Source organism: Polyodon spathula, chromosome 11 (genome assembly GCF_017654505.1).
Source record: "Polyodon spathula isolate WHYD16114869_AA chromosome 11, ASM1765450v1, whole genome shotgun sequence".
Taxonomy (NCBI): domain Eukaryota; kingdom Metazoa; phylum Chordata; class Actinopteri; order Acipenseriformes; family Polyodontidae; genus Polyodon; species Polyodon spathula.
In genome coordinates, this window is record NC_054544.1 from 1,028,523 (window position 1) to 1,041,568 (window position 13,046).

General features: G+C 41.4%; 1 protein-coding gene across 4 annotated transcripts in view; it reads right to left on the minus strand.

Annotated features, from left to right (window-relative positions):
* Window positions 1–6,151: 6,151 nt before the first annotated feature.
* LOC121322779 (band 4.1-like protein 5) overlaps window positions 6,152–13,046 on the minus strand; it is a 48,693-nt gene continuing 41,798 nt past the window's right edge. For 3 of the 4 annotated variants that reach the window (XM_041263072.1, XM_041263073.1, XM_041263071.1), the window contains exons 22-26: window positions 10,357–10,441; window positions 9,966–10,043; window positions 9,784–9,828; window positions 8,545–8,696; window positions 6,152–8,140 (exon numbers count right to left, since the gene is read on the minus strand). In XM_041263072.1, the coding sequence (XP_041119006.1) occupies window positions 8,086–8,140; window positions 8,545–8,696; window positions 9,784–9,828; window positions 9,966–10,043; window positions 10,357–10,441 (415 nt within the window). In that variant the 3' untranslated portion in view covers window positions 6,152–8,085. Of the gene's footprint in view, window positions 8,141–8,544; window positions 8,697–9,783; window positions 9,829–9,965; window positions 10,044–10,356; window positions 10,442–13,046 lie in introns of those variants that run through there. The other variant, XM_041263074.1, reaches the window with a different exon arrangement.

Sequence of the window (13,046 nt, forward strand, 5' to 3'; positions counted from 1 at the left end):
ACATTACCAGAAGACCTTGGCACATGAAGGAATAATGTCCTTCAGGAAATTTAATATATAAAGAACGTTTGTGTGTCTGTCTGTTCCTTTACGCATTCGGACCCCGCAGGAGCCAGTGCAGCCAAACTCTGCACGGCCTCCTCTTTCATCCAGGGGAATGTCGAGGGCTGTGTTTGGATCCAAAATTGACCCCGGGATAGTTTATTTAGTAACCCCATTGCTGAATCACTATATATCTCAAATTAAAGAAACCCCAAAATTAAAAAAAATAAAAACAGAAAATGGCAAAACCAAAACAAAACAAAGTTAAAAAGGTAAAGGCGTCCGAGCGCACTGTGAGACACCCAAGATCGGTAACTTATAGGAAACAATAAGGCTACCGCTCCCCAGTTTGTCATGCATGAAATGTTGAAATATTGAATTTCCCCGGGCAACGCCCGGTAGTTCAGCTAGTATATGATAATTGAGCATTTATAATGAAGGGATTTTAATTCTGCTGGAATATGCACAGTCATCATGCAAAACAAACTATGTTCACTTCATCCATTTACTAATAGCGACAGAGCCCAACACTGTTTATTTATTCGTTATCTTTTTTTACACTGCAGAATTTTACATGATCACTTTGGGAGACACGTGACGTAATGTTGTCAGGAAACGCCACCAAAGGATCTAGTGCGGTACCACTGCATGCGTTAAGAGAGCGGCTCAGAGCGGCTCAGTAAAATAATAAACTTAACGACTTGATCAGTTCTGCTCCTCCTGAGCCGCTCAGAGCATTTCTCAGCAGTGATCAGAGGGGGCGGACAGAATGGCCACCTGCAGGAAGCAAGTGGAGATGACAGGCAGGATTGACAGATACGTTTGTCAAGAACGATGAACTGGTTTCGATTTATGAAGTTATATATTAATTGGCTAAATAAGATACATTGTTTTCGAATCTGTATCATTTAATTTCATTTTTAAAAAAGGTCGAGCCGTTTACGGTTATTGATGTATTATTATTAGGGTTGTAGTATTAATATTATTCATAATTTTCATTGGTATTGTCGGTACTAAACACAGCCAGATATGAGGTTCAGTCCAAACAGAGCGCCGAACTCAGTGAGGTACAGCAGGGGACAGTAACTTCACACAGGGCCATTTCATCTACCATCACCTCAGAAACGCAAACAAGCAAAGAATTCTTATTCCTCATTTTTAAATGTAGTCAGTGTGCTTTCTGAGCGCTGCCACTGAGCGGATCACTCACTTAACGCGTCGTACCAGAATGCACTGCAATGCCAGTTGATAGTACTGCAAGCACCAATGATGTGGTCGAAAAGCCTGCACAGGTAAACTGTTCCAGTCAGAATACTGCAATACACGTAGTGGTGCTACTATACCATCGCTTTTTAAACATGTTTTGGCAGACAATATAAATACAAGTTTGTTTAATATATGGCACGTATTCCTTTGTTGTTTGCCCAGTAATATGTAGGAAATATAGGCAAGATTTTTCCCCTCTGTGTTATTTTCTTTTCTTTAACTATATTGCTATGATAACGCATTCATTTTTATTAACCGCAAGTCTAAATGTAGTGTATTAAACTACATCAATACCGCTTGTGTTCTGATTTGGTACTTAATGGGTTAAACCGACACACTGTTTCCAATTGCTATTACTGCTAACATAGCAGAATAATCAGTTTGCAATTAAAACTGAAACACTTGGAGGGTAAACTGGCTGTATGTGTGGAAAGCGTAACAGACCGCACCGGAAAACTTATAAATACAGATTGATACGGGTACTGTTGCGTTACTTATGCTTTTAGATCAACCAAGTGACTCTTTTCTAGTTAACTTAAACTTTAACTGCATCTGTAGGCGTGGTAAAAGGAAGTGAAAGGCTAACATCGTATTAAACAGTGTGTTTAGTATTGAGCAATGCAAATGGAAAGGGCTTGCCTGCTTGTTCGCTTTGCCGTCCATCGAGCCCTGGCTAGAATGATTGTTGCTATATGTGTACCTGCAGCATAGCGGTAAACTCTTAACACACACACAAGCACACACGCGCATTGAGATTAAAGACTCAACAAATACTTCACGTCTAAAATGCACTTTGCTCTGCATGCCTCGTTCGAATAGTAGCAGTTCAGATAGCTTCATCAGAGGCCATGTATTATTGCAGGGTACATTGCATAACTGTGCGGCTGGGGGAGACTGTCTATAACATTAATTTAAAATAATAATTTAAAAAACATTATAATGCAGAAAAAGATCTGGAAAATATAAAAAGCATGATTTTCTTAACTGGAGGTGACAATATTTATTATGAAAGTTTTATGAAATACATAGTATATTGTGTGTGTGTATATATATATATATATATATATATATATATATATATATATATATATATACACACACACACACACACACACACACACACACACTGAGTGTACAAAACATTAGGAACACCTTCCTAATATTGAGTTGCACCCCCTTTTGCCCTCAGAACAGCCTCAAATTAGTCAGGGCATGGACTCTACAAGGTTTCGAAAGCGTTCCATAGGGATGCTGGCACATGTTGACTACAGTGTTTCCCACAGTTGTATCAAATTGGCTGGTAGTGGAGCTCTACTCCGAATAGCCTGTTCCAGCTCATCCCACAGATGCTCAATTGGATTGAGATCTGGTGACTGGGCAGACCACTGCAGTAAGCTGAATTCACGGTCATGTTCGTGGAACCATTCCTGGACAATCCTAGCCTTGTGGCATGGGGCATTATCCTGCTGAAAAAATCCAATAGCAGATGGATTCACTGCTGCCATGAAGGGATGCACCTGATTGGCAATGATGTTCAGATATCCTGTGGCATTCAAACATTGCTCCACTTTTATCAAGGGGCCCAATGTGTGCCATGAAAACACACCCCAGTCCATCACACACCACCACCACCACCAGCCTGCAATGTTGATACGCGGCATGATGGATGCATGTACTCATGTGGTTTTCTCCATACCCTAGTCCTCCCATCAGTGTGAAACAGCAGGAACCGGGATTCATCAGACCAGGCAATGTTTTTCCAATCCTTCAGTGTCCAGTGTTTTCATTCCTTAGCCCACTGCAACCGCAGTTTTTTGTGTTTTGCTTAAAGAAGTGAAACTCTGTTAGGTCGTAGGCTGCCATACCCCATTTGTGTCAAGGTATGATGAGTTGTGCATTCTTTTATGGGTCTTTCGGCACCAGTGTTGTACTGGACTGTCAGCTGACTAACTGTAGCCCGTCTGTTGCTCTGCAGAATTTGTGTCAGCCTCCTTTGGCCTCTTTCATCAATGAGCCGTTTTCGACCACTGGCCTGCCTTTGGCTGGTGGACCATCCTTGATACACACGGGAAACGTGAAAAACCCAGCAGTGTTGCAGTTCTTGACACACTCAAACAAGCACACCTGGCACCTACTACTTAAGGAACTTAAATCTTTCGTCTTGCCCATTTACCCTCTGAATGGCACACATACACAATCCATGTCTCAATTGTGTCAAGGCTTAAAAATCCTTCTTTAACCTGTCTCCCCTTTGTCTACACTGATTGAAGTGGATTTAACAGGTTACATCAATAAGGGATCACAGCTTTCACCTGGATTCACCTCGTCAGTCTATTTCATGGAAAGAGCAGGTGTTCCTAATGTTTTGTATACTCAGTGTATGTGTGTGTATATACACTCTTTGAGCTATATATATATATATATATATATATATATATATATATATATATATATATATATATATATATATAATATTAAACAAAGCATGCATCTTGTAGAGAAATGCTACAAGGCAGCAGTGTACACAGTTCTTCAATAGCATGAAAAAAAACGAGTAATGTGTTTCTGCTTTCACTGTTGACAGTAGATGAGCACTTGTTACAATGTCAGCACAATAAATGGGTGCATTCCTAAAGGCAACAATGAAATCAACACTTCCAAAAGTGTTCCAGATTTCAGTGAGGAGGGCTAGTGACGTCTTACGTTGGCTCAGCAAACTCACAACTCTAAGAGCTGGTGAGCTACTCTACAACAGAGGGCGTCACCCACAGCTAGCATCAAACCGTGCTACAAACTGTTTTATTGTATAACATTGAGGGCGAATTAGCTACGTTTTAAGCATACACCAGCACTGAGCTCCCAAGAAGTCTAAAATGTGAAAAATCAATTTCGGAATACAGATTGACAGCGTGTGGGACAGCTTTGTACACTTTTTCACAAGCCTCTGCACTGTGGTTTGTATCACAGTAAGCTGCCATTATAGTCAATTATAGTCATAGCTGCTGTCATAGAATCTCATTTGTCTGCTGTTTTACAATTTCTTCACTTAAAACGTCACCCCCCTCCCCCAGATTGGTTTCAGCTTTTTGTGGATCACAGCATGATGTTCGAGAAGCCATCTGGAAAAAGAGGAGCCAGACCGGACTGTGTTTGTGGAGCTGCATTCCTCAAAGGGAGGCTGCCCTGCGTGATCAGCACAGGCACGCCTGCTGCTCACACGGGGATAGTGTCCATCTATTTGGGGGTCGAGAAACTAATGTGCACAATGACTTCTGGAGGTAGTGTTGGTGACTGTGTAGGGTGACCATGTGACTCCATGTTCACTGGGACAGTTCAGGCCTTTAAATGTGCACCCCAATGTGTTCTGGTGAGCGTATGGATCCTGCTTCTCTTGAGCCCATCAACACTCCCTTCCCAAGGTTCAGTGGTCCCTAGTCTAAGTTGCTTTGGTTTAAAGCATTTGCTAAATAACTAATTAATTAATAATAATAATAATAATAATAATAAAAAGATACAAGTGAAAGATAGAGACAGGTAAACGGTACCAGAATGCATTGAGATGAGTTGAGAAGCCTGCACAGGTAAACGGTACCAGAATGCATTGAGATGAGTTGAGAAGCCTGCACAGGTAAACGGTACCAGAATGCATGGAGATGAGTTGAGAAGCCTGCACTGTCCCAGTGAACATGGCATCAGGTGGTCACCCTATAATTTCATGGGGAAGGGGCTTTCTAATTGGTTTTAGTCTGAGCAACAGTAGTGCGTATACCTGTCTGTATGTACAGCTTCTAGTCAATGCATCGGATGTCAGCAAGTACACTATTCTCCTGTTTAATTAGCACAGGCAGGCTGGGATATGGCTGACCACAGCAACTTCAGGGCTTTTACAGTTGTAATATTTGCTTTTACATTTTTTTTTTGCCATAAGAAATTGTTTAGAACTTGGTTGTGTTGTGTGATATTTTGAGGTGCTTTTGCATTGGCCTCAGGTCTCTTCTCTGGTTTCCCCATCCTTGAATAGCAAGGCATCTAATCTCAACATCTGCCTGGTTCAATCACTTGTGAATGCAAAATGCTGTATTGATAATTGAAAGCATTGCTCAGCACTCTGGGGCGCAGCAGCATTACAATCCCACCAATACAATCTGTGTTTACAAGCACCCGAAATATATCTGCACCTTCCAAGCCAGGTAAACCAAATGTAGTGGTAACTGGGGTCTGTGAATCCCCCCCCCCCAATTATAGAGAAGGTGTCACCAGGGTATAGAAGCCTGGTTATAAAGCTCCCAAATTGAAGTATTTGGTAAAGAAACTTGCACGTTTCAGTCTGGTTATCTGCTAGGGTAGTGAAACTAGAAGAAACCACCTCAGGTTACTTACCATGGACTTGGCTTTAGGTTTTAAACAGACTTTAAAAATAGTGTTTGAAGTTTCCTTGACACTGACTGTGCTGCCTTGTCCATGTTTCAATTCACAGTGCATGCTGTTTTGAATTCAATTCACTTCACAGTATATGCAGTTTTCAATTCACAGTGCATGCTGGGTTTTTTTCCCCCCTTGTTTTTTTGAAATACCAGATTTCAACAAAGTGATAGTTGCAACCAAACTCCCGTTCAGGAAGACTGAGAAAGGGCCGGATCAGTCCCCCTCCCCCCTCCCCCTCAATCACCTCAACCTGCTGAACCCAAACCATGCACGCTACCCTACTGTACCCCTGGTGTCCAAAAAGCAGGGGTCACTGAAGTGCAACGAGGGAAAGCAAAGGCCAGTGAATTCTGTGTCGTCTCCCCCCCCCCCCCCCCGCCGTCTATTTCACTTGCTTTCAATACCCAAATTCAATATACAAGTTCAGTACATTTTATTTTAATTATTTCAAGAGAATGGCTACATTATACAAAATAGCTTCCTAGTGCACTACAAAAATCTTTACCAATGTACATATGAAATATAGAAATCAGTGCCGTGCCTTCCAAAACAGGTTTTTACATCTACGCTACACTGTGAAATATACAAAGGGAAAAGAGTACTTCTATAAAAATAATAAAAATCACAGCTCAAGAACTACAGCGAATTGCACTTGCATAGGAAGCCAGCGCTATAAGCCTGCGTGCACAGTGCAGCTGTTTGGTACGATATGCACTTCAGTGGATACAGTAGATTTATACATTTATATAAGACTAAATCAAAAACATTTCTATACTTTTACACCCTGCGATACTTATTAGGCAGACCTTAACCCTTTAAAAGGTACAAGGGCTATGCGTCCCACAAATAAAAATGATGCTGACTTTATTTTGCAATGAGATGCACGAAACAGGGTTTAAAATGTGCCGACAGCTTGGATCTGGTCATCCAAACGGTCAATTCCTCTTGATACGAGTCACTTAAATTCATCTTATACAGAAAGCATTTAAACAAGCGCTCGATTCCTTGTGTACCTCAAGAGGTATAACTACACTAACTGTGTATTCACCAATAAATCAACAATACAAGAGAGAATGCTCAGCATGAAAGGTTCTTGAGAGAGAGACTCACTTCTCGGTTTGAGAAGCATCATTTAGAAGAACACAAGGTCAAGTATTTATAATGACTGCCCCATAAATGGTGTAAGGTCCACGTCGTTTCGTCACCTCATACAGTGTGCACATAATAAATCACCATGTTACAGCAGTATGGAAATGTACATTCACATCAGCACATTGAAGCACAATGGCACTGCTGCTGTTAAAAGGTGTTCACTAGAATCACATGTAAAACTAACACACACACAAAAAAAAAAAAACACAACTATTCAATAACTGCCAAGAGCAAGCCTTCTGTCCAAATCACTGGGTTCTTACCTGAAGGTTACTGTTTTTAAAACACACACTGCACCTGTATCCCAGATTACTAAAACCGAGACATTTGGAATGACTGAAGCTCGGTAAACATTTCTAAATCAGAGGCAATCTGATCAGAGTTCACTAAACTACACCTTAAATTCAGTGAAATTAGCAACAATCCCCCAAACAGTTAATATGTCTTTAGGTGCCAGACAATACCTCATTCAGACACATCAAGTTCTTACAGTAGCTTCATAACACCCCTCATTTCTGATAGACGCCTCACATACCAGCACCTGTATAAACTACCCGTGAGCACTCAATAGGAGTTCTGGAACACTCACACCCGTCTCATCATGGTGTCCCTGGTCTCTCTTGCTGCTGTGTAACTGAAAGAGGTCATTGTTTCTTACAGGGGAAGAACCGCAGTACATGCAAACATCATTACATGGCTGGGATCAAATCTACTGCCATTACCAATATAGACTAGAGAACTATACAGCACACCTAAAAAATTAAATGTAACAACAATAAATAAATAAAATAACCTTCTAGAATCTACTTGAAACTGCAGCTCTGAGACACGTCGAGGAATGTGAATGAGGGTTAAGATCACTGAGACACGTCAAGGAATGTGAATGAGGGTTAAGATCAAAGCTTTCAGGCAGGCCTGAAGACAAAGTGTACCCCTGCCCCTCTCCCACAATCGCCGGAGCCCTGTCTGGGTCAAGTAGCTTACAAAATAGGGATCATTTGTCCCTCCACTGCTGGTATTGGTAGCTCAACATTTCCTCAAGTAGATAAAATCTTTAAAAAAAAAAAAAAAAAAAAAAAAAAAATCCTTAGAATATAATATTCCAGTTGTGGTGGTGTACTCCAGCTTGGTTTGAGTTTTGTTCACAGGAGAGAGACAGCATGTGGAGGAATCATCCAAGAGAGAAAGGGGGTGTCCTCCTCAGAGTTCCGTGGTCAGCATGCGCTTGGGCTTCGTCACGTCCTCATTCACGATGCTGGACGACAAAAAAAAAAAACACACACAACCAGCATTAGGGGAATCCACACAGCGGGACTGTCCAGATAAACTAAACTATTCAGTGTTACAATGTCTCACACACACACACACACTGTTTAAAATTGAACTGACTTGATTGCTATTGCTAGGAGCACACCAATTCTGTATAGTGCCTACAACCATGTTTCTCTGTACAGTAGCTAATTTGGTTAAGTGTTTGTCCATTTTCAGACACCTATTGCTTAGCAACTTCACCCATTCCAGGTTTTACTATGAGCTTCATAAGCCACAGTGTACAGGTAACAAGCTCAGGTGCATCTAACTCGTGGTAAAACCAGGAATAGATCAAATCGCTATGCAATGGGAGTCGTCTTTCTGCTCCTGTTATAACAGCAATAATACCTTGTAGCAATCCCTGCAGGCCTCTGACGCGCTGATGATGGCGCAGGCAGGCCGAGAGACTCCGGATTCAGCTGCACTCTTTCTGTGGTGGCAGCGGCAGCAGCAGGGGGAATGGCATCACTTTCTACAAGACCATTGGTAAACACTCCACTCTGCAGTGATGGAAGAGAATACAGCAGAACAGCTGAGTGACTGGCAAGAACAGCAGAACAGTTCAGTGACTAACAGAAGAGAGATAGGAGGGGAATACAGCAGAACAGAGATGGAGAATGCAGCAGAACAGTTCAGTGACTAGCAGAAGAGAGATAGGAGGGGAATACAGCAGAACAGAGATGGAGAATGCAGCAGAACAGTTCAGTGACTAGCAGAAGAGAGATAGGAGGGGAATACAGCAGAACAGTTCAGTGACTAGCAGAAGAGAGATAGGAGGGGAATACAGCAGAACAGAGATGGAGAATGCAGCAGAACAGTTCAGTGACTAGCAGAAGAGAGATAGGAGGGGAATACAGCAGAACAGAGATGGAGAATACAGCAGAACAGTTCAGTGACTAGCAGAAGAGAGATAGCAGAAGAATACAGAGACAGGAGGGGAATACAGCAGAACAGTTCAGTGACTAGCAGAAGAGAGATAGGAGGGGAATACAGCAGAACAGAGATGGAGAATGCAGCAGAACAGTTCAGTGACTAGCAGAAGAGAGATAGGAGGGGAATACAGCAGAACAGAGATGGAGAATGCAGCAGAACAGTTCAGTGACTAGCAGAAGAGAGATAGGAGGGGAATACAGCAGAACAGAGATGGAGAATACAGCAGAACAGTTCAGTGACTAGCAGAAGAGAGATAGGAGGGGAATACAGCAGAACAGAGATGGAGAATACAGCAGAACAGTTCAGTGACTAGCAGAAGAGAGATAGGAGGGGAATACAGCAGAACAGAGATGGAGAATGCAGCAGAACAGAGATCATTGGGTGTCTCAATGAGTGCTGTTGCACAAAAGGTTTTAAATTTAGAGAATTAACAGTATATACAACTGGAAGATATTTAAAAATGTCATGCAAAATGTTATCACCCCAAAACAGGCAAGGAAACTCCTTTTTCCATCTAGCGTATTAACATTGTGTACATCCGTCTGAACAGGATTCACAGCTGTACATTCTCTTCCTACACTAAATGCTTTGCCACTGTACACCAATGCAGCACCCACAGTGCTAAGCATCAATGAAACAGTTTGTATCACTTACTGTACTTGCTGGCACAATCCACCTGGGAGTCATTACTGGCTTGGTCTTTGAGAGGAAAAAAAAAAAAAAAAAACATTAGTTTCAAAATAAGTTTGAAAAAATTGTATCTGCTGTTAGTATATGAGACCCAGGAGTAAGCCCATTCAATTTTACCCAACTATTCACCAAAAACATTGCCTTACCACTGGCGTGGCATCAGTAAAATCGATCAGATTCTCAGTCAGAGACAACATCAGCCTGTCCAGTTCCTCTGTTTCACTCTGTGTGAAAAACACACACCATCAAGAAAGGCACCCAGCGAGTACTGTGGCGAGTGCAGATCTGCACAAAGACTCAAGTTATCCAGTCACCCCACCACAGCACCGACGTTAGCTCAAAGCTACAGGAGAACCATTCAAAAACCAAAGAAACACATCTCATAACAATTAGGGGGCAAGAGAAAACTACAGCTCAAAAAGAAAGAGAATCATGCTTGCACGGCCTCCAAAAGCTAGTCGACCTAGTAACTTTTGCATGAATGGGTTCTTATTGATTGTGAAGTCACAAAAAAAACACAAGATCTGAAGTGAATACCTTTGCATCCTTGTCTGGTTCTGCAGAGAAAGCTGTGGCAGGAGAAAGGTGATCTTCGGACAGGATCACAGGCTGGACTTCATCACTGGGGAGGAAGAACAAACAAAAACAGAGCAGCTATAAAACTTACTGCAACAGGAAGACCCAGTTCAGTGTCAGGTTATCACAATCCGGTATTTCACAAACAAGAATGAATAAGGCATTACAGTATCACATCTCAAACCAGTCTATAGATAAGCAGAGATTCCAGGGAGAAAACTACATTGGACTACTATGAATTCTACACTGCCTCCTAACACTAACACGCATTGTACAATCCACACAGCAAAAACACAGACACACTAAACATACTGCTGAACAGCAATCAATCCATGACATCTGCTTAAAAGATTACTGTTAAACTCTTTTGTTAAATAATAAATTACATTGTTGATGTACGCTTGCTCAGATTCAAGCTGCATTCACACAAGCGTGACTGTGCTATGGAGCAGTGGCGACTCCTTGTGGTTAGATGAGGCCATTGCAGCCCCAATCTTTTTTTAAATGTACAGCCACTACTTTGAAATATTTTTTAAATGAGGAAATGCAAGACAACAATCTATAAAAAACAAACAAACAAAACAAAGTTGTATTCAGAAGGAGTTTACACAGCTACTAAAGTTATCACTGAGCCCTTACCAGCAAACAAATTAAACTTATAAAATGTAAGAATTGATACGTGTAGGGGGTTGTGAAAGAGAAGATCAGATCACGTTTAAAATGTGAAAAGATGTACGAGAAGTAATAACAGTAGCAATCCCACAACTCTCCAGCTGGCGGTTAACAATAGGAAAGGGACGAGGTTACAGAGCAAAAGCAACATCATGCGGCACAGCATACATTATTATCAATACACAGTTTCCCTCATTAGCTACAGTCCAGAATGCCCTGGATAAAAAGAACAGGTGGCATCCCTAGTCTCTCTCTGCCCCAGTTTCCAGCAAAGTGCATTGTGAGCACCAGCTAGGACACAGCATGCAACACAGCTCTGCTGAAAACTGCACAGTGCTAGGGTGGGATTACATGTTAATATTACATATATTTATATATATATATATATATATATATATATATATATATATATATATATATATATATATATATATATATATATACACACACACACACTCACACACACACACACACACAAGCAGTGGCTTGCAAAAGTATTCAGACCCCTGACCAATGCTCTCATATTACTGAATTACAAATGCTACATTGAAATTTCGTTCTGTTTTGATATATTTATTTTAAAACACTGAACTCAGAATCAGTTATTGTAAGGTGACATTGGTTTTATGTTGGGAAATATCTTACTTGCATAAATATTCAACCCCCACACATTAATATTTGGTAGAGCCACCTTTTGCTGCAATAACAGCTTTAAGTCTTTTGGGGTAAGTATGTACCAGCTTTGCACACAGTGTCGGAGTGATTTTGGCCCATTCTTGGCAGATTTGCTCCAGGTTGTTCAGGTTGGTTGGACGACGCTTGTGGACCGCAATTTTCAAATAGTGCCACAGATTCTCAATGGGATTGAGATCAGGACTTTGACTGGGCCACTGTAGGACATTCACCTTTTTGTTCTTGAGCCACTCCAATGTTGCTTTGGCCTTGTGCTTGGGATCATTGTCCCGCTGAAAGGTAAATTTCCTCCCAAGCTTCAGTTTTTTAGCGAACTGAAGCAGATTCTCTTGCAGTATTTTTCTGTATTTTGCTCCATCCATTCTTCCTTCAATTGTAACAAGATGCCCAGTCCCTGCTGATGAGAAGCATCCCCACAGCATGATGCTGCCATAAACATACTTCAGTGTAGGGATGGTGTGTCTTGAGGCATGGGCAGTCGTAGGTTTTTGGCCAAAAAGCTCCATCTTGGTCCCATCTGACCACAAAACCTTTTCCCACATCGCAGCTGGGTCACTCTCATGCTTTCTGGCAAACTCCAGACGTGCTTTCAGATGGTAGTTTTTGAGTAACAGCTTCTTTCTTGCCACTCTCCCATTCAGGCCAGTGTTATGCAGAGCTCTTGATATGGTTGACTGGTGCACCATTACTCCACTCCCAGCCACTGAGCTCTGTAGCTCCTTCAATGTGATTGTTGGCCTCTCTGTGGCTTCTCTCACAAGTCTCCTTCTTGTTTGAGTGCTGAGTTTTGAGGGATGGCCTTTTCTTGGCAGTGCCTGGGTGGTGTGATGCAGCTTCCACTTCCTGATTATTGATCCAACTGTGCTCGCTGGGATATTATTTTGTACCCTTTCCCTAATCTATGCATTTGTATTACTTTATCTCTATCTTATGTAGAATGCTCTTTGGTCTTCATTTTCCTTCAGATTCACAGCCTTGCCATTGATCCTTCAACAGTGGGGTTTTTATCCAGAAAATGTGACAGCAACTTTAATGGTTCACAGGTGGAGGCCAATGGTAAGGTAATTGTGTCCTCGTTAAGGTAATTTCTTTCATCGGTGCAAACTGGGAGCTTCCACAGCACAGGGGTTGAATACTTATGCAAGCAAGATTTCAGTTTTTTGTTTCTTAATTATTATAAATATTTAAAACCAATGTCACCTTACAATAATTGATTGAGTTTCAGTGTTTAAAAAATAAATATATCAAAACAGAACGAAATTTCAATGTACCATTTGTAATTCGGT